We start from the raw sequence: 23581 nt of genomic DNA on the forward strand, positions 1-23581 counted from the left end.
AAACATGAAAAGCTAAATATGAAAGGGATGGAAAACGAGAAAAATGTTTTTTATTCCAACTCTCTTATTTAAGGGCTACAATTAGATCAAATTATATATATTAATATATGAGGAAAATGTTATTTGTAACTCTCAAAATTATATTCATTATTATAGTAATTTGTAACTCAAAAATTATATTTATTATAGTAATTAGAAGAATCACTCATAGGAAAGGATTGGGGCATTAATGGCTATAAAATGATATGCAAACAAATAAAAATGGTGGGGGGAATAGATGATGGTACCAAGAGATACTTGAAGAAATGAAATTAATAGAATAATCTTTGTCACACAAAGATACACATGGGAAGGGGAGGGGAAGAATACTCTTAGAAGAGGGAGAGGAAGAGAGTGCTAATAGGTAATACTTGAGAATTACTCTCAGTAAAATCACTTCTGAGAGGGAAGAGCATCTAGATCCATTGGGATCTTGAAGTCTAACTTATCCTACAGGGTAAGGAAGAAGGAAAAACTAAGGAGGGTAAGGGGGAGGGAGTACAAAAAGGGAGGGAAGGAGAGGGGGGAGGGAACTTAACAGACCCTAAAAAAACAAGAAGGGAACAAAAAATGGAGGGACCAGAAAGGTAAGCATAGCAAGGGCGGGGATTAGGGGGATTGATTAAAAGTAAACCACTGTTTTAAAAGGATATAGCAAAAGAAGAAAGGACACATCTAGGAGAGGATATCAAAATGCTAGGGAATTCATGAGTGACAATCATAACTTTGAACGTGAATGGGATGAACTCACTCATAAAACTTAGACAAATAGGAGAGGGATTAGAATCCAGAATCCTACCATATGTTGTCTACAAGGAACACACCTGAGGCAGATAGATACTCACAAGGTCAGAATTAAAGGTTGGAGTAAGACCTATTGGGCCTCAACTGACAGAAGGCAGTAGTTGCAATCATGATATCAGACAAAGCCAAAGTAAAAATACACCTGATTAAAAGGGATAGGGAAGATAAATACATCCTGACAAAAGGGAGTATAGATAATGAGGAACTATCACTGATCAACATGTATCCACCAAATGGCTTAGCACTCAAATTTCTAATGGAGAAACTAGGAGAATTGAAGGAGGAAATAGATAATAAAGCTATACTAGTGGGAGACCTGAACCTATCATTATCAAATTTAGATAAATGAAATAAAAAAATAAATAAGAGGTAAAAGAAGTGAATGAAATCTTAGACAAATTAGAGTTAATAGATATATGGAGAAAAATAAATAGGGACAAAAAGGAATACACCTTTTCAGCAGCACATGGCACATTCACAAAGATTGACCATAAAAACATATTTTTGGCCATAAAAATTTGCCATAAAACATGGTATACAAATGCAGAAAAGCAGAAATAATAAATGCAACCTTTTCAGATCATAAGGCAATAAAAGTAATGATCAGTAAGGATACATGGAAAGACAAATTAAAAAATTTTGGAAATTAAAATATGATTATCCAAAATCAGTTAGTAGGAGAACAAATCAGACACAATAATTTCATTGAAGAAACTGACAATGATGAGACATCCTTTCAAACTCTATGGGATAAAGCTGAAGCAGTGCTCAGGGGAAAATTTATATCTTTGAGTTCATATATTAACAAATTAGGGAGGGAAGAGATCCATGAATTGGATATGGAAATCAAAAAACTTGAAAGTGAACAAATCAAAACCCCCCAGAAGAAAACCAAATTAGAGATCCTAAAAATTAAGGGAGAAATAAAATTGGAAGTGATAGAACTATTGAACTAATAAGACTAGAAACTGGTATTTTGAAAAAAAAAACAAAATATACAAAGTACTGGTCAATCTAATAAAAAAGAGGAAAGAAGAAAACCAAATTAACAGTATCAGGGATGGAAAAGGGACCATTCAGCTGCATTGCAGAGGAAATGAAGGCAAATTAAAAACTATTTTGCCCAGTTATATGGCAATAAATATGGTAATTTAGGTTATGTGGATGAATATCTACAAAAAATATAAATTTCCTAGATTAACAGAAGAAGAAATAGAATTCTTAAATAATCCTATATCAGAAAAGTAAATTGAACAGGGCATCAAAGAACTCCCTAAGAAAAAATCCCCAGGGCCAGGTGGATTCACAAGTGAATTCTATCAAACATTCAAAGAACAGCTAATCCCAATACTATACAAAGTATTTGATATAATAAAGAGATTCTACCAAATTGCTTTTACAAAACAAATATGGTACTGATTCCAAAGCAAGGCAGGTCAAAACTGGAGAAAGAAAGGGGAAAGGGAAAAGTGTTTTTCTTTTTAAATTTAAATTTTCTTCTTTAAGGGCCTCAATAAGATCAATTTATTTATGTTAATATATGGGGAAATTTTATTTGTAACTCTCAAAAATTATATTCACTATTATAGAAATTAGAAGAATCTTTCACAGGAATTTATTGGGATAATACGTGGTATAAGATGATATGTAAAAAAGAAAAAGAAAAAGGGAGGGGGGAATAGAAGATGACACCAAGAGAAATTTGAACAAAGATAAATAGAATAATCTATATCACACAAAGAAGTACATGGGAAGGGGAGGGGAAGAATACTAATATAAGAAGGAGAGGAAGAGAGTGCTAATATGTAATACTTGGACCTTACTCTCAGTGAAAGCAGTTATGAGGGGGGTGGAGTCAAGATGGTGGCTTAGAAGCAGCAGAAGTTCAGACCTCTGAAAACCCTTACCGATCAGAAACTGACAGCTCCTAGGAGACTTAAAATCAAACCTAAAAACAAAACAGCTAAGGAACCCTCCTGCTGGACTCAACAAAAGGTACGCCCCCCCCCAAAAGCCGGAATCTGAGAACACTTGGGTTTAAGGGGAAGGTAGAAGGAAAGTCCCAGCCTCCCCACCCCCATGTAGAGCACTAAGCCTCTAGTGGCAGCGTGAACCTCTGGGCAGGCAAAGGCAATCGTCTGGAGGGTGGACCTTGCAGGCAGGGTTGTACTAGGTTCAGATCGTCTAACACAGGTGGTGGGGAGGGAGCTGGAGAGTTGGCGCAGAGCTGCCAGCCTGGACGGAGCTATGAAGACCCTCCATATTGCTCTAGCCTTCCATGAGGTTTTGGCCTCGGCACATCCAGCCCAACCCAGCTGAACTTAATCCCATCAAAAGTCTTCAGAGGTCAGGAAAGCTCAAACTCAACCCTCCCTCACTGATTTCTGGACATTAATCCAATCAAAAGCCTCCAGAGGACAGGGAAGCTCAAACTATAATACCCCTCCCTCAGACATTGCAGGGAGAGACCTTCTGTCAAAGCTCCAAGAGGGGAGACTGACAGAAACCTCTAAAACCAAAAAAATGAGCAAGAGCACATGCAAAGACGGGTAGCAAAGACGTGGTAAATATGAGGAAACAACAGAAAAAGAAGAAAGATGTTACAATAGACAGCTTCTGTACAGGTAATGAGAAAAGAGTGAACAAAATAGAGTGGGAGGGATCAGGAAAGGAAAAATAACATATCCCAACGAATTGGATACAGGCTTTAGAAGAGCTCAAAATGCAGTTCAAAATACGAGAAGCTTAAGACAATTGGGAAAAGAACTTAAAAACTAAGATAAATCATCTGGAAACAGAAAATAGTGTCTCGAAAGCCAAAATCAACCAGCTTGAAAATGAGGCAATTAGGATGAAAGATGACCGCCAAAGAAAATCTGACTAAAAGGAGAAGGATGACCAAAAATCCAGGGATGAAATCCAGTCTTTAAGAACCTGAATACAACTAGAATTAAGTGACCTCACAAGGCAGCAGGACACTATAAAACAAAACCAAAAGAATGAAAAAATTGAGGAAAATATGAAACATATTCACAAAACAGAAGATTTAGAAAATCAAGGAGAAACAATTTAAGAATTATTGGTCTACCAGAAGACCATGACAAAAGAAAAAGTTTGGATAGGATACTACAGTAAATCATTTTAAAAAACTGCCCTGATATTCTAGAACAAGAGGGAAAAGGGGAGATTGAAAGAATCCACAGATCACCTGTAATTAATCCGCAACTGACAACACCCAGGAATGTTATAGCCAAATTCAAGAACTGTAATGTCAAGGGAAAAATATTACAAGCTGCTAAGAAGTAGTCATTCAGATACCATGGAATTACAGTGAGGATAACAGAGGATCTGGCTGCATCTACACTCAAGGACTGAAAGGTATGGAATATGATATTCTGGAAAGCAAGGGAACTAGGTCTACAACCAAGAATCAACTACATAGCAAAACTGACTATATTTTTACTGGGGAAAGTAGAGTCATTTAAGAAAATAGAAGAATTCTAAGCATTTGTAAAGAAAAGACCAGACCTGAACAGAAAATTTGATGCCCAAGCACCGAACTCAAGAGAATTATCAAAAGGTAATTAAGAATGGGGGAGGGAAGGAAAACCAAAAACCAAAACTTTTTTTAAGTGACCCAATCAGTTAAAATGATATGTATCCCTATAAGAAAAGAGGTCGTTGGTAACTCTTAAAAACTGTTATCACCTAGGCAGCTAGAAGAATTACACTTAGAGGGAACAGTGACATACTGTATAGGATGAAATAACAAGATATAAATAGGCATATAAATATGTATTCATAAATACATATGCATACACATATACAACTAGAGCTAAAAAAGAGGTTAATACTAAAATGGGAAAATAAACAAATGGGGGTAAATTTATGTCACAAAGAACCTCATGGCAGGAGGGGGGAGAACATCAATACACTGGAAGGGTAAAGAGGTTGGAGACAGGAAATACTCAACTCTTGCATTGAAATTGACCCAAACAGGGAAGCAGTATAAGGGAGGGTGAGGGTGGGGGAGTAGTTTTAAGAAGACTGCTAAGAAAATAAGGGTGGGAATAAGAAGGGAGGACGGTAGAAAGGGAAGTAAAATAAGGGAGGGAACTAGGGGGACTGATTTAAAACATTGGTGTAGAAGGAAATAGTGAAAGAAGAAAAGGAAGGACTAGGAGTAGAAATCAAAATGGTGGGAAATACACAGCTGGTAATTATAACTCTGAATGTGAATGGAATGAACTCACCCATAAAATGCAAGCGAATAGCAGAGTGGATTAGAATCCAAAACCCTACCATATGTTGTTTACAAGAAACACATGAGGAAGATAGATACGAATAGGGTGAAACTAAGAGGATGGAGCCAAATGTATTGGGCATCAACTGATAAAAAGAAGGCAGGAGTCGCAATAATGATATCTGACCAAGCCAAAGTGAAAATAAATCTAGTTAAAAGAAATAGGGAAGGTAATTACATCCTGATAAAAGGCAGTATAGACAATGAGGAAATATCACTACTCAACATGTATGCACCAAATGGCATAGCATCCAAATTTCTAAAGGAGAAACTAGTGGAGCTCAAGCATGAAATAGATAGTAAAACTATACTAGGGGGAGACCTGAGCCTTCCTCTATCCGAACTAGATATATGAAACCAAAAAATAAATAAGAAAGAGGTAAGAGAAGTGAATGAAATCTTAGAAAAATTAGGACAAAAAGGAATACACCTTTTTTTTTCAACAGCACATGGTACATTCACAAAGATTGAACATGTATTTGGGCATAAAATCATTGCAAACAAGTGCAAAAGAACAGAAATAATAAATGCAACCTTCTCAGATCACAATTCAATGAAAATAATTAGTAAGGGTACATTGAGTGGTAAATCAAAAATTAATTGGAAATTAATACAATTCTCCAAAATCAAAGAACAAATCATAGAAAAAATAAGTTCATTGAAGAAAATGATGAGACATGCTTTCAAAACCCATTGAATTCAGCCAAAACAGTACTCGGGGGAAGTTTATATCCTTCAGTTCATTAGGGAGAGCAGAGGTCAATGAATTGAGCATGCAAATTAAAAACTGGAATGTGAACAAATTAAAAATCCTCAGTTGAAGACTAAAGATCTTAAAAATCAAAGGAGAAATTAATAAAATTGAAAGTCAAAGAACTATTGATTTAATAAAACCAGAAGCTGGTACTTTAAAAAAACAAATAAATTAGACAAAGTACTGGACAGTCTAATTAAAAAAAGGAAAGAAGAAAACAAAATTGACAGTATACAAGATGAAAAGGGAAACCTTACATCTAATGAAGAGGAAATTAAGGCAATCATTAAAACTAGTATGCCCAATTATATGGCAAAAATATGGCATTCTAGGTGATATGAATGATTACTTACAAAAATAAATTGCCTTTACTAAGAGAGGAAGAAATAGGTTACCTGAACAACCCCATATCAGAAAAAGAAATTGAACAAGCCATCAAAGAACTCCCTAAGGAAAAATCCCCAGGTAGAGATGGATTCACAAATGAATTCTATCAAACATTCAAAGAACAGCTAACCCCAATATTATACAAACTATTTGACAGAATAAGCCAAGAAGGGGTTCTACCAAATTCTTTTTACAACACAAACATGGTTCTAATCCCCAAACCAGGCAGATCAAAAACAGAGAAAGAAAACTATAGACCAATCTTCCTAATGAATATAGATGAAAAAATCTTAAATAGGATACTAGCAAAAAGACTCCAACAAGTCATCACAAGGCTTATTCACTATGAACACATAGTATTCATACAAGGAATGCAAGGATGGTTCAATATTAGGAAAACTATCCATGTAATTGACCATATTAACAAGCAAACTGACAAAAATCACATGATTATTTCAATAGATACAGAAAAAGATGATAAAATACAACACCCATTCTCATTGAAAACACTAGAAAGTATAGGGTCTTTCCTAAGAATAATAAACAGTATATATCTAAAATCATCAACAAATATTATACACAATGGGGATAATCTAGGAGCCTTTCCAATAAGATTAGGAGTGAAATGAGAATGCCCATTATCACCTCTATTATTTACCATTGTACTAGAAACACTAGCAGTAGCAATTAGAGAAGACAAAGAAATTGAAGGTATTAAAATTGGCAATGAGAAGACCAAGCTGTCACTCTTTGAGGATGATATGATGGTTTACTAAAAGAATCCTAGAATAACAACCAAAAAGCTAATCAAAATAATCAACAACTTTAGCAGTCACAGGATACAAAATAAACTGGCATAAGTCATCAGCATTTCTATATATCTCCAACCAATTTCAGCAGCAAGAATTAGAAATTGAAATTCCATTTCAAATCACCCTACACAATATAAAATACTTGGGAATCTATCTGTTGAGACAAACACAGGAACTATATGAACACAACTACAAAAAGCTCTCCACACAATTAAAACTAGATCTAAACAATTGGAGAAACATTAATTGCTCATGGTTAGTATGAGCTAATATAATAAAAATGACTCTACTGCCCAAATTAATTTACTTATTTAGTGCCATACCCATTGAACTTCCAAAAAATTTTTTACTGAATTAGAAAAAAACTTAAAGTTCATTGGGAAGAACAAAAGAGCAAGGATATCCAGGGAACTTATGAAGAAAAAAATGCAAAGGAAGGAGGACTTGCAGTTCCAGATCTCAAACTATACAATAAATCAGTAGTCATTAAAACAACTTGGTACTGCCTAAGAGACAGAAAAGAGGATCAGTGGAATAGACTTGGGGTAAATCACCTCAGCAAGACAGTTTATGATAAACCCAAACATCCCAGTTTTTGGAACCAAAAATCCACTATTTCATAAAAATTGCTGGGAAAATTGGAAGACCATATGGGAGAAGTTAGGTTTGGATCAACATCTCACACCCTACAATTGGGGAATGGCTGAACAAATTGTGGTATATGTTGGAGATGGAATACTATTGTGCTCAAAGAAATAATAAAGTGGAGGAATTCCATGTGGCTTGGAACAAATTGATGAAGAGTGAGAGGAGCAGAACCAGGAAAACATTGTACACAGAGACTGATACACTGTGGTACAATCATATGTAATGGACTTCTCTATTAGAGGTAATGCAGTGATCCTGAACAACTTGGAGGAATCTACGAGAAAGACCACTATCCGCATTCAGAGGAAACATTGTGGGAGTAAAAACACCGAAGAAAAACAACTGCTTGGATACATGGGTCGAAGGGATATGGTTGGGGATATAGACTTTAAATGAACATCCTAGTGCATACAACTTGGAAATAGGTTCTGATCAAGGACACAAGTAATACCCAATGGAATTGTGCATCAGCTGCGGGAAGGGTGGGTGCAGGGGAGAGAGGGAAATAAAGTGAGTATTGTAACCAAAAAAATGAAATCAAAGGAAAGCAGTTCCAAGATGAAAGAGCATCTATATCCACTTGGGTGTCAACTTCTATATTACCTTACAGGGTAAGTGAGAAGGGAAAACTAAGGGGGGTGGGGCCGGGATTACAAAAAAGGAGGGATGGTGTGGGAGGGAACTTAATGGACCCCAAAAATAATAAGATAACAAAAATGGAGGGCACAGAAAGAGAAGCATATTAAGGATGAGAATTAGGCAGATTGGTTTAAAAGAATATAAGAAGAAAGGACAAAACTAGGAGAGGATATAAAAATATTCGGGAATATACAAGTGACAATCATAACTTTGAATGTGAATGGGATGAACTTACCCATTAAATGAAAATAGAGTGCATTAGAAACTGAAATACTGTCATATGTTGTCTATAAGAAACACAGGTGAGGTGGGTAGATAGGAGGTTAGAATTAAAGGTTGGAGCAAAATCTATTGGGTCTCAAATGAGAGAAAGAAGGCAGTAGTTACAATCATGATATCTGACAAAGCCAAAGTAAAAATGGATCTGAGTAAAAGAGACAGGGAATGTCAGTACATCTTGATAAAATGCAGTATAGACAATGAGGAAATATTAGTAATCAATATGTATGCAGCGAATGGTATACCATCCAATTTACTAAAGGAGAAACTAGTGGAGTTGAAGGGGGAAATAGATAGTAAAACTATACTAGTGGGAGAACTGAACTTTCCACAATCAAATCTAGATAAGCCAAAAAATAAATAAGAAAGATATGAAATGTGGATGAAATGTTAGAAAAATTAGACTTAATAGATACATGGAGAAAAATAGGAACAAAAAGGATTACATCTTTTCAGAAGCACATGGTACAATCACAAAGACTAATCATGTACTAGGGCATAAAAACATTTCAAACAAGTGCAAAAGAGCAGAAATAATAAAAGCAACCATCTTAGACCACAATATGATGAAAATAATAGTAAGGGTACATGAAGAGGCAAATCAAAAATTAATTGGAAACTAAATAATATGAGTCTCCAAAATCAGTTAAAGTAGAAATAATAGAAAAATTAATAATTTCATTGAAGAAAATGACAATGATAAGATATCTTTTCATGGATGCAATCAAAGTACTATGGGCGTAGGGTGTGAAGAATTTACATCCTTGAGTTCATATAGTAACAAATTAGGGAGGGCAGAGGTCAGTGAATTGGAGATACAATTCAAAAAACTTGAAAGCCATCAAATTAAAAATCCCCAGATGAAAACTAAATTAGAGATTCTAGAAATTAAGGGAGAAATTAATTAAACTGAAAGTGAAAGAACTATTGAGTTAAAGAAGACTAGAAGCTGGTATTTTGAAAACAAGCAAAATAGGAAAAGTACTGGTCAGTCTAATAAAAAAAGAAGGAAAGAAGAAAACCAAATTAACAGTATCAGGGATGGAAAGGAAGAACTCACCTCCAAAGAAGAGGAAATTAAGGCAATCAAAAACTATTTTGCCCAATTATATGTCAACAAATATGGTAATATAGGTGATATGGATGAATACTTACAAAAATATAAATTGCTCAGATTAACAGAGGAAAAAGTAGAATTCTTAAATAATCATATTTTAAAAAGAAATTGAACAAGCCATCAAAGAACTCAGTAGGAAAAAAATTCCCAGGGCCTGATGGATTCACAAGTGAATTCTATCAATCCTTCAAAGAACAACTAATCCCAATACTCCACAAAGTATTTCACAAAATAAGCAAAGAAGGAGTTCTACCGCATTCCTTTCGTGAAACAAAGCCAAGCAGGTCAAAGACAGAAACTACAGCCCAATCTCCTTAATGAATATAGATGCAAAAATCTTAAATAGAATACTAGCAAAAAGTTCAGGGAGTGGTCATGAGGGTTATTCATTATGATCAGGTGGGATTTATACCAGGAATGCAAGAATGATTCAGTATTAGGAAAACCATCCAAATAATTGACCATATCAACAAGTAAACCAAGAAAAATCACATGATTATCTCAACAGAATGCAGAAAAAGACTTTGATGAAATACAACACTCATTGTCATTGAAAACACTAGAAAGTAAAGGAATAGAAGGGCTTTTCCTAAAAATAATAAACAGTATATATCTAAAACCATCAGCAAACATCATCTGCAATGGGGATAAACTAGATGCATTCCCAATAAAATGAGGAGTGGAACAAGAATGCCCAGTATCACTTCTATTATTTAACATTGTACTAGAAACACTAGCAGTAGCAATTAGAGAAGAAAAAGGTATTAAAATAGGTAATGAGGAGACTAAGGTGTCATTCTTTGTGGATGATATGATGGTCTTCTTTAAGAATCCTAGAGAATCAATTAAAGAGCTAGTGGAAATAATCAACAATTTGAACAAAATTGCAGGATACAAAATAAACCCACATTGGTCATAAGCATTTCTATATATCTCCGACACATCTCAGCAGCAAGAATTAGAAAGAGAAATTCCCTTTAAAATCACCCTAGACAGTACAAAACACTTAGGAATTTATCTGCCAAGACAAACACAGGAGCCCCATGACCACAACTACAAAACACTTTCCTCACAATAAAACTTGATCTCAATAATTGGAAAAAACTTACTGCTCGTGGGCAGGTTGAGCTAACATAATAAAAATGGCAGTCCTACCCAAACTTATTTACTAATTTAGTACTATACCCATCAAACTACCAAGAACTTTTTTACTGAATTAGAAAAAAAACTAAGTTCATTTGGAAGAACAAAAGATCAAGAAAATGATGGGGAAAATTTTGAAGGAAGATGGCATAGCAGTACCAGATCTCAAACTATATAGTACTTCATATACTATGAAGCAGTGGTCATTAAAACAACATGGTACTGGCTAAGAGATGGAAAAGAGGATCAGTGGAATAAACTTGGAGTAAGTGACCTCAGTAAGACAGTCTATGATGAGCCGAAAGATCCTAGCTTTTGGGAACCAAAATCCACTATTTGATAGAAACTTGTGGGAAAATTAGAAGGCAGTATGGAGAGAGATTGGGTCTGGATAAACATCTCACACCTTTCACCAACATAAACTCAGAATAGGTGAATGACTTTAATATAAAGAAGGAAAGTATAAACAAATTAGGTGAACACAGAATAGTATACTTGTCAGATCTTTGGGAAAGGAAAGTTTTTAAGACCTAGCAAGAGTTAGAAAAAAATCACAAAATGTAAAATAAATAATTTTGAGTACATTAGATTAAAAAGGTTTTGTACAAACAAAACCAGTACAATCAAAATTAGAAGGGAAGTAACAAATTGGAAAATCATCTTAGCAAAAACCTCTGACAAAGGGCTAATTACTCAGATTTGTAAAGAGCTAATTCAATTGTACAAAAAAAATCAAGCCATTCCCCAATTGATAAATGGGCAAGGAACATGAATAGATAATTTTCAGATAAATCAAAACTATTAATAAGCACATGAAAAAGTGTTCTAAATCTTTTATAATCAGATAGATGCAAATCAAAACAACTCTCAGGTATCACAGCAGATTGGCTAACATGACAGCAAAGGTAATGAATGCTGGAGGGGATGTGGCAAAATTGGGACATTAATGCATTGCTGGTGGAGTTGTGAATTGATCCAGCCATTCTGGAGGGCAATTTGGAACTATGTCCAAAGGGCGCTAAAAGGCTGGCTGCCCTTTGATCCAGCCATAGTAGTGCTGGGTTTGTATCTCAAAGAGATAATAAGGAAAAATCCATGTGCCAGAATGTTCTTGGCTGAGCTCTTTGTGGTGGCAAAAAATTGGAAAATGAGGGGATGCCCTTCAATTGGGGAATGGCTGAACAAATTGTGGTATATGTTGGAGATGGAATACTATTGTGTTCAAAGAAATAAGGATCTGGAGGAATTCCTTGTGACCTGGAATGACTTCCAGGAACTGATGCAGAGTGAAAGGAGAAGAACCAGGATAATATTTTACAGTGACTGATACACTTGTACAATGGGATGTAATGCACTTCTCTAGTGGTTGCAATGCAGTTTGGAGGGATTTATGAGAAACAAAGCTATCTGAATTCAGAGGAAAAACTGTGGGTTAGAAACAGAAGAAAAACAACTGCTTGATCACATGGGTTGATGGGGATATGATTGAGTATATAGACTCTAAATGATCACCTGAGTGCAAACACAACAATATGGAAATAGATTTTGATCAAATACACATATAAAGCCTAGTGTAATTGCGAGTTGGGTACAGGAGGGGTTGGGGGAAGGGGAGGGAAAGAACATGACTCTTGTAACCAAGGAAAAATATTCTAAATTCACTAAATAAAATTAAAAAATAAAATAGATGACTTCTGTGACTTCATGGTAAAAAGACTTGAGTCAAGTAGAAAAATTTTTCTGCAAATTTAGAAGAAACTTGGAAAGGCACACACATTTGATTAATTGGAAAAGACCATGTGTGGATGAATTGTTTATATGCTAATAGGGAGGATAAAAGAAAATTCCCTTCATAACCTTATAATGTCCTCAGTAGTCATAGAAAAAGTTAAATAGGACAGACTAGAGGTTTTAAGGGTTTATTCTATTTTTATCATCTTGGGAGAAGGGAACAGAGAGATGGGGAACTATACTGAAGAGTATAGGAAGAATAGGCTATGTCTGGGATGTGTAAATAAACATGGAGGAGAGGGTAAGGAAAACTAGTGTCTCATCAACTTTGACTGAAATTGGATAAAGGAAGATAAAGCATATTCACACACTTCTACACAGACATAAGCACAGTACGTGATGTAAAAAACCATGAAATTTAGTAGAGGTAAAAAGACAAAGCAGGAAAGTGGGGTGGGCAGTGTTTAAGTGAAAGCAAGACAGGTGAGGTAAGTCATTGGGAAAATCGCCTTGTAGGATGAGCAAGGGAAAGGAAATTAAAGCGATTAAAAGTAAATATAAAAAAAAACTAAAAACTGATGGTTGGACAGAATAACGGGAGAAAAAGATCACTGGGCTGAAACAGATCATGTCACTGCTTAATCATAAGTGCTAGACAAACTTTTCTCATCACCTGGTCTTCATTGTAAAGAAGGAAGGAGGCTAAAGACAAGAACGATACTAAAGAAAACTATAGGGGGATATACATAATTATTATAACTGTGAATGTAATTGGGATTAACTCCTTCCTAAAATTGAAGAGCATAGTCAAAGTGGATTAGAAAGCAAATTTTAACAGTATGTTTGTTTGAAATGAGAAACATTTGAAATATAAAGATTCATATATATTTTAAAAGAGTCTGGAACAGAATCTATTTTCACTTAAAATGAATTGGAGAAGCAGGAGTGGTAATATTGATCTCAGGAAGGTTATATTTTTAAGAAGACATGATTAAAGGATACAAACAGGGTGATTCTTTTATGTTTGAAGGTACCAGTAGTAACTCTTAGCATCAATACTTAATACATTTACACTGAAGAACATTGTAGCTACTTGAAGGAAAAATTAATCTAATTTCAAGGAGAAATAGGTAGTAAAATTTATAATAGTGGACAGCCTTGCTCTGCTGCTTTCATATTTAGATAAAATTAATAAAAATAAAAGTTAAGGATTTGAAAAGAACTTTAGAAAAATTAAAGATGATAGCTCTTTGGCAATCACTGAATGGAAACATTAAGGAATTTGTATATATCTCAGATGCACTTGATACTTTTATAAAAATTGACCATGTTTTTGGGCATAAAAGCTTTATAAATGAAAAAAGGAAAGGAGATATACAAAATATATCCTGAACACAGGGCAATAAAATTATATTTTTATATATTTTAAAATATATTTTTATATATTATTTTACAAGTAAAGTCTTGTAAAAAATTAAAGCTTAATTCTGAAACAGTTAGTGAATCAAAGAGCAAATCATAGAAACCATGAAAAAATTTATCACAGAAAACGATAAAAATGCATACTGAAACTTATGGGATGCAAGTAAAACAGTTCTTAGAGAAGATTTTATATTTAAATTTTTACCCACCAAAGAGAAATAAGAAAATAATGAACTGAGTTAACAGTCAAGCTTTTGTTACCAATGCAGTACATGAATAGAAGAGTTTCAGACTGCCCCATTGTATATACTGTACTCTTCTTTATATTGTAATAAACACTTCCCTTTTACTTAAAAAAAAAAGAATGAATTGAACATACAATTTTTAAAAAAAGTTGGACAAGCTGAAGAATTCAGAATACTTCAGTTTAATATCAAAATAGAAATATTGAAAATTAAAGAAGAAATTAACAGAATTAATAGCAAAAAATATAATAAAAACTAGAAGGGGTTTTGTGTTACATAAACAAGTAACTGCCTAGTAAAAAAGAAAGGAAAGAAGGAAATTAAGGAAGGAAAACGAAATTGAAATTGTTCATATCAAAATGAAAAGAGGAGGAGTTTCAAAAAATGAAGAAATGAAACAGAAATTATTGTGTCCACTTATATTGCCAATAAAACTGAATTTAGATGAAGCTAATGCATACTTACAAAAACATAAAATTAATTAGATGTCCAAAAATTTGTTTTCCATATGAAAAATTGAAGAGTTTGTAATATTTAATTTATATTTCCTAGTAGACCCCTAAACTGAATATTTTGATCAAAGAAATCTATTTTGAGTTTTGATACTGGGATTTAATATCTACTTTAAAAAAATAATTACATAATTTCAATAACTGGATAATGAATGAGTGAAATCATGTATAAATTGGGTTGTTTAGGGAAGTATTTCAACAGTTGTTCTAGACTACAGACTTTACGGATGAAGTAAAAATGTGAATTATATGAAATGTAACAAAAATTTAAGTTAAATGAAAGATTTTATAATATTAACTTGTGAGGTTTGAATTATCTTTTGCTGGTATTTCTTCTATGGAGGATGAATGATTGAAATAGATTATGATGTAAGGGATGTTGGACATACAAAAATATCAGCTTTCAATGAACTCGTTCTAATTGGGAAACTACATTGGGGCAAGAATTTTTGTGGGGGAGATCTGCACTGGAAATTCACAGAGATTGTAAGTGAAAAAGAAACAGCATTTTGTTCATTTCGTTTATTGACTAGAGTTCAAGAACATGAGATGGTTTTAGATTTCAAATGAAATGACTTGTTATTTGTAAACCTCTCTCTCTTAGTTTTAGTAGGAAAGAAGTTTGAAACATGACTAAAGAAAAATTTTTAAATCCATTTAGAATTATTTTTAGTTTCATATATACATAGATGATTGAGGGTTGGCAATATTCAAGCTTTCCCTAGATACATATATCATTATGTGTTAGTATTGTTATTATTAGTAATTTTGAAAAATATTATATTTATTCATTTTCTCCAAATGAATAACTATATGTAATAAAGACTATTTTCTAAAATGCTCATTGAACGCTTTTTTTGTTTTTGTTTGAACATTTGTTTGAAAAATGTAGTTTAAGTATGCTAGGTTGCACACAATGGATAGAGCACCTGGGTCTTGAGTCAAGAAGACCTGAGTTCAAATGCAGTCTTAGTTAACTTACTAGCTTTGTGGCTGCAAGTCACTCACCTCTGTTTGCCTGTTTCCTCATCTGTAGAATGGAGATGATAATAATAACAATAATAATAATAATAATAATACCTACTTCCAAGGGTTATTATGAAGATCAAGTGAGGTAATATTTGTAAAGTACAGTGCCTGGCAAATAAGTGATAGTGATATATAAGTATTAGTTATTATTGTTGTTATATATGTAGCCATCTAATTAATTCAAGTCCAAAGTAGATTTCTTTGGACCAAAAATATCATAGGTAAAATATTTACCATCGATATATTGCTATTACTTGATTTATTCATTTTTCTCTTTAACTCACTGAAAATGGTCAGCGCTTGGTATCTGTAGGACTGGATTCAAAAAATGCAATATGTGTTTGGGATTGGAGAAAAGGAAAAATGCTATCTATGGCTCCTGGACATACAGACAGAGTAAGTATTTTCCATTAGAATTACTAGTTTGGAATGGGGAGGAATTTGAATTTTCCTCATTGTGGCATTATTGTCATAAATAGGAACTCTTTGACTAAAACTACAATTTTAGAGCAAAAAGAAAAAAATAATTTTGGAAAAGAGATTTATTTCTCAGATTGGGATTAGGTGTAAGATCTTTTAGGGAAAAAAAATCTATCTTGATTGGTTTCAGTAGACTAAGAATGTGTTTATGATCATTGACACCAAAGAGATTAATGGTGAATTTAGTGCACCTCACAATGGCTGTATTTTAGTGGAATTTTAGTGAAAAGCATATTTCTTATGAAAAATTTTAATATATATTAGAATTATTTGAGTCACCTCAAATTTTTTACTCTGAAGCTTTGGCAAATAATATATATTATCCATAGGGTTTTAAGTGGTGTGGAACTAACCACTTAAACTATTTTAAATGGTTCTCTCCTATGTTAAATACTATACAACTTTTTCTTCATGGGTAAATATGGGTTGAAAACTATTAATAAACCTGCTATTATGTTTAATTTTCTTAGTGTACTTAGTATACACAAGAATTTTGTGCTATTTTTATATTATTGATGGTTTCACTGAATCATCCATTGAGTCTTCAAAACATTATATAGAGATTTTATTAGTATTTTAAAAAATGCTCTGTGATATACATTTGAATGAATATTATATAATCACTTTGAAACAGTGTAGTATAATAGAGAGCTGGCCTCAGAATCTCAAATACTAAAAATTCAAGGTCTATACATGACATATAATTGACACTCTGTCCTAGGGAAGTCATTTAATCTTTAAGTGCCCTCACGTTCCTCTTGTGGACTATACAGTTGGAAAGAAGATAGAAAATTTCCTCAACTGTAGCTCCCTATACTAATAAAATTATGTCTAGATAAAAAAGTCTGATCTTGGTTAGAAATATTTGAGATGAGACCATAGAACTTCGGATGAAATTAACTAAAATTTGCCACAGTTTTATATCTCTTCATTTATTTAAAACAATAAGTTTTTTATATATCTTTTTTTTTAAATAACACATCATTTCTGAAAGCATTCCTCTTTCTCCTCTATACTTAACTTTTCCATGTAAGAATGTAAAAAAACCAGAAACACCTAATATCACCTTCTCTCATGTTTTATAGGGATTATATTAAGCTTTATCTATTATTTGATAATTCAGATAGTTTGATTAATTCTTGATTTTTATAGTGTAGGCCATGATTTTTAAATTGCTTCCAAAATGAGTTTTTAATTCTTTGTTATTTAAGAATATAATATTCTGGACTTTTTAATATTGGCTAGTAACATTGTTAGATTATATATAAAGATATTATATACTAAATAAGCATGATAAAATACTTTTTAGAGCAAAAGAAAGGAAATACTTATAAAATTTGTTTTCCAAGAAAGTTGTCTTATCTCTAGCACAATGTATTTTCTATGTGGTGATTATTTTATTTAAAACAATACTTTTTAATGGACACATTATTTAAAAAAGATTTATAGGTTTTTAGGAAGAGAGGATACATATATGTTATAAAAAGTTTCAATTTTAGCTTTTCACAAAGTTTATAATAATGTATAGAAAGAGGAAATACAGAGAAGTATAGTAAAAAAAAGAACTGGCTTCAAAGTCAGGAAGACATGGGTTCAAGGCCTTCTTGTAATAAATGTTGACTGTGGGACACTAGTTAACAGTCCACTCTGAGTTCCCTGGACAACTTTCTTAGACTACAGGTTACATATAAGATGCCAACCTCTATTAGTAATAAGAATTTACATTATTATGGCAATAGAATCACATGTTTATTGTAATAAGTCCTCTGTACCTATCCTACTAGCTTCAAATTTGAAGGTGTAATTATTTGTTTTTAATGGGTAGCATAATATTAAGAAATATGGATATAGTGGCTTTTTATCATGTTTAATATGATTCTAATACAATGAAATATTAATGACCTATTAATTCTTGTTTATTTACAGATATTTGATATTTCTTGGGACTTGTATCAACCAAATAAACTTGTCAGTTGTGGTGTAAAACATATTAAGGTACTCAACGTATCTTTTTTTCTCCAGTCAGTTATATTATTGTTACTTTGTTTTTTCCCTCAAAATCTGATTTCATTCTGCTGCTTAAATTTTGATATCATTTGAAATAGTAAAGTCTTTGTTTTCATTTTTAGATTTTTACTTTTGCATTTCATATTTTAAAGCCCTTATCAACAGTTGCACCAGTGTTCTTGAGAAACTTATCAAAATTAAAGGTAAATTTTCTTCTAGCTAAATGATAAAACTGTCATGTAATTTAATTTCCAATGAGTCTCAGAGGACTACTTACAGTGTTCTACTCCAGTATGCAAACTTATCTTTCTTGCATCAAATTCCTTTATATCCAAATTCAAGAACATTGATCTCTCTGCTGCATTAGTTATAATAAAAATAACCCTAGATCTTGAGTGAAATCCTAGCCTCAAGTCCCATCTATGCCACTATTTAATCTTGGATCACCCATTCATCTTCTCTGAGCTTCAGGGTATATTCACAAATATCATTCATGAGATTAATATTCTTTATCTTTCACAGATGGCCAAAAGCTTGATTCCTAGTTTCTAAATTTATTATTTGTACTAGTAGTAGACTCAAATCACCCTTTCCCAGATAAAGACAATGAAACATAGTAGTTTTCCTTAGTGACCAGCACATCAGAGAAATTCAGTTCTATAAAGGAGACTTAGAAGAAGGTAACTAAGGCAAATTTCGATAGAGTAGGGACAAAATAAAATCTTTATTCAATGAAGTGATTACTTGTTATTTGAATAGATAAGAATAATGGAAGATATAATTTGAAGGAGAATAAATATTAATTTTAAGTATTGATAAAGCTTATTTAAATTTCTGGTCCTACTGTAATGTTATACAAGCATAGTTATTTTCTGTTAACATTTTCAATAAAAATTAATGTTTTAAAATTATATCTATCATTTCAAAACTTTTACATTCTTTTTTCCTATTTTTTCTATGTACAGTTTTTAAATGTATTGAATTTGTATTTTTTTTATAGTTTCCTTGGCTTCAAAAGAGACTACACAGATTATTTAAAACAAGTTTTTGAAGACATCAAGGAAAAGGAATTTTAAAATTTAGGCAAAGACTGTAATTGTGAATAATGGCTGTGTTCAACCAGAAAAATTGGTTCTATGACAGAACCTTCTTGCCACTAAAACAGAATTCTAGATTAGATCAACCAATTATTGTGCCCTATCCAGTATTTCTTTTTTATTGTTCCTAATGTAGGTAGCTAACCTATACTTTTGTTTGGTAATTCTTGTCAATGGAAAATTAATATAGATTATATACTAAGTATATAATATAAATATAATATATACAAAATAAGAGAGTTATAATTTGTGAGCTTTATGAATATCATTGATTCATATAAAAAAAAACAGGGATAACAGATTAAGATTTGGCCTTTAATCCAGGAAGGCCTGGATTCAAGTTTCACCTTTTTTTTTTTTACAAAGACAGTTTATTTTTACCAATTACATGTAATAACAAATTTCCACATACATTTTCCAAGGTTATATTTTCCAAATTGTGTCTTTCTATACCTTGTCTCCCACTCCTGGAACTGGCAAGCAATTTGTTCTGGGTTATGCATATATTATCATGCAAAACATATTTCTATATTGTTCATTTTAATAAAAGAATAACCACATCAAACCATTCCCCCCCCCAAAAAACCCTCAAATAAACTTAAGTGAAAAATAGCATATTTTGATCTTCATTCCTACTCCAGTAGTTCTTTCTCTAGAGGTGGATATCATTCTTTATCATAAGTTCCTTAGAATTGTCCTGGATCCAATATTGCTGAGAGTAGCTAAGTCTATCACATTTTATCATTCGACAATATTTCTATAACTGTGTACAATATTCTGATGTTCTTATTTCACTCAGTTCATGTAGGTTTTTCCAACTCTTTCTGAAATCATCCTGTTGATCATTTCCTACCACACAGTAGTATTCCATCACCATCATATACCACAATTTGTTCAGCGATTCCCCAATTGGACATCCCTTCAACTTCCAATTCTTTGCCAAAACAAAAAGAGCAACTATACATATTTTTGTACAAGTAGATCCTTTTCCCTTTACAGGACAAGTCTCAATTCCTCTGTGCTTTAGGCAACTCTTTAAGACTAAATTGAAGACATAGGATCCATTTGCAGGAATTCCTTACCTGGGTATTCCCTATGCCAGTAAAATCATAGGTCTCACACTTCTTCCTATAAGAAGTAAGAACTGGAAGGAACTTTAATTTTACTAATAAGGGAAACTGAGACCCAAACATGATTTTCATGATTTGCCCATGGTTAATGAGAAGTTGAAGATAGGATGACTTTAGCTGACTATCCAGTAATGCAATAGCAATATCCAGTAAGCATTACTCTTAGTCTAGTCTCTTCTGATCCTCTAAACAAATGTCCCATTGAATGCATGCTTCATAAATTATATTTAGACTTGCATAAAAATATTTAAAAAATTATTTTCTCATTTGCATTTATTATTTCTCTGTAGTTCTGGAGTTTGTGTGGAAATTCTTTGACTCCAAAGCGAGGTGTCTTTGGTAAGGCTGGTGATCTTCAGACAATATTGTGCCTTGCCTGTGCAAGAGATGAATTAACATATTCTGGTGCACTCAGTGGGGATGTCTATGTATGGAAAGGAGTCAATCTTATACGTACGATACAGGGAGCACATACGGTAGGTATATTTTTACTATAACTTAGAAATTGGGAGACAGACTCATATAGTTAATATAGTGGGAAGCTTTGGATTCAGGAAGACTTAAATTCATGCCTTGCCTCTGACACATACAAGGTGTATAACTATGGGCAATTTAATTTCCCCATCAGTCCTCCCTTCAAAACTTTAAAGATCCGAGTCACAGAAAAATTATTGATCCACGTTGATGGAGAGATTTTCTACACTGGAAATTCCTTATATTGATTAAATCACAGCTTGGACACCCCTTTCTTGCTACCCTTCAATCTAAACTTTATCAAATAAACTTTTTCTAGTTTATTTCAGTAATGGAATGTTTGAAAGGACATTTCTTTTTAGCAGTCTTTACATATTATTGAATATTGGAGCTACTGTTGGACCTTTTCTACCTTGATTTTGTAAATTTGAATCTTACATTGATAGCATTTAAATATAAACTTGGTACTAAAAGTGTTCTAAACTCTCCCTTACTATACTTTCCCTTTGGCTAGAAGAAAGGGAGAGAATAGTAGTACTGTTTTTAGAGCCTTTTATGTTTTCAGAGACTTTATTTGTTTCAAGCGTGATAAGATCTCATGTTAGTATTAATCCTTGAAGACTGAAAAATAAAAAAAAACTTATAATTTTGCCAATTTTTTAATATCTGCCATCATAATTTTCTCTTTTCATTCTTTTCTCTTACTAATGTTTTACTCATTGATGCATCTGATCAAAATGTACAACAGCCTGAAAAAAATGTAAAACCATATTAGTGATAATTCCATATTCCTCTTTAAATTAAATAACTTTTAACTTTAGTTTTTGTTTATTCTTTGTTGATTCTGGGTATAATCCCATATCATGAATAGGTTATTTTTATATTTGGTGACATTTTGTCAAATAGCATATACAGATAGAAGTCACTGGATTGTTTCAGATGAATTTTTTGCTTGCTGGATTTGGACTTCAAGTTGCCAAAATTTGGGAATTTCCATATGAATTCTCTGGGATTTTCAGACAAAAAAGTTAAGTAGTCTTTTACAAAATCCTTGAATGATTAAATATAGAATGTGCTAATATATGTTCTCAGGATATTTAAGCCTATCTATCTATCTATCTATCTATCTATCTATCTATCTATCTATCTATCTATATGTATACATATGTATATACATATCAAACTAAAGCTAGAATTTAAGTAACAGGACCACCATTTAAATAATTAACTAAATGAATTGCTTTATCAAGCATTAAATAAGTTTTAGTGGAAAACAATAAATTAATTTAAATTATTATTTAAATTGATGTTTTAAACTATGTTAAATTGATGTGTCAATCCAACACTTTTTGTCAGCAAGAATATATGCCATTATTTTTATTAATGGATTAGGAATAAAAGCAAATTCTGTAATTCTGTGATTACAGTTACATGACTAAAAGTTCTTATTTCAGAATACTTTCACTGATGAAAGATATAGATGAAATTTCCCAAGTAATTGTTATCTAGTATTTAAGTGAGGTAAACTAAGTCATTGACTGTAAAACCTATTTTTCCTTGGGGAGATCAGAAATCAGAAATGAGCTTTCCTCTGAAGGTCAGTCAGCTCAGAAACAAAACAACATACAGTTAGGATCCATGAGAAAGTTAACTCCTTAGAAAAAGATATACAATGGAATGTCCTGTACCCCATTCCACTGACTAATATAGCTTCTAGATGATAAGGGTTGCTTGCTCTATCAAGGTTTTGTCTCATTAATTGTTTGCTTTGTACCTTGCACCCTATAAAAACTGCATTGTAACTTCAGTCTGGTGCAGTTTTTATTATGAAAGTTTGCCCTGGCCAGTAAGAAATAAGTATTGGTTCCATTAATTTGAACTTCTGGGTGTCCAGACTCACTTCATGAAGTACACCACTTCAGTATCAAAGAGTACTTTTAAGTTGTAATTAAACTATATATTACTGGTATGAAATATAAATAAATATTTGATTTAAGCTTTAATCTTTCTCCCTCTGTACAACACATAAAACAGAATTGGTTCAGATAAGACAAAATGTTGGTTGCTTTTATGGGAGTGTTATATGGAATTTTCTCTGAGAAGTTCAAGTACTTACTGTTTAATCATTCTATCTACATTCATAAACAGTAACATATTAACCTGAATAAAAGATAGTTTGGGAGAGGCAGCCTGACATAGTAGATAGAAAAGTGGCCATAGAGACAGAAAGCACTGGAGTTGAAGTCTCACCTCTGACACATACTAGATATGTGATTCAAGACAAGTTACTTAAACTGTCAAGTGGCCTAGGAAAATGCATTGTAGGCACAGTGTTGTTTGTATTCATAAGAACTCATAGATAACTCCATATGTTGATGAAATTATACTTCCTTTAAAGAAATCAAAAATACTTTTAAAAAGTTTTATATAAACATATCTTTTCAAACCTATTTAAGAAATTAAACCTTAAAATTTTAAATGAAAAGTCTCATCAGTGTAGTGAGACACTGTGTAGGGGGATAGCTCAAT

General features: G+C 32.6%; 1 protein-coding gene across 10 annotated transcripts in view; it reads left to right on the plus strand.

The window, feature by feature from the left end:
* Window positions 1-23581, plus strand: part of EML5 (EMAP like 5) — a 235727-nt gene that overhangs the window by 24646 nt on the left and 187500 nt on the right. For all 10 annotated transcript variants that reach the window (XR_008914938.1, XR_008914937.1, XR_008914939.1 and 7 more), the window contains 3 exons: window positions 16162-16260; window positions 18271-18339; window positions 20869-21054. Coding sequence is in view for 5 of the 10 variants with exons in the window: in XM_007472659.3 (XP_007472721.2) it covers window positions 16162-16260; window positions 18271-18339; window positions 20869-21054 (354 nt within the window). In the remaining 5 variants the exon portion in view is untranslated. The remainder of the gene's footprint in view (window positions 1-16161; window positions 16261-18270; window positions 18340-20868; window positions 21055-23581) is intronic.

Source organism: Monodelphis domestica, chromosome 1 (genome assembly GCF_027887165.1).
Source record: "Monodelphis domestica isolate mMonDom1 chromosome 1, mMonDom1.pri, whole genome shotgun sequence".
NCBI lineage: Eukaryota > Metazoa > Chordata > Mammalia > Didelphimorphia > Didelphidae > Monodelphis > Monodelphis domestica.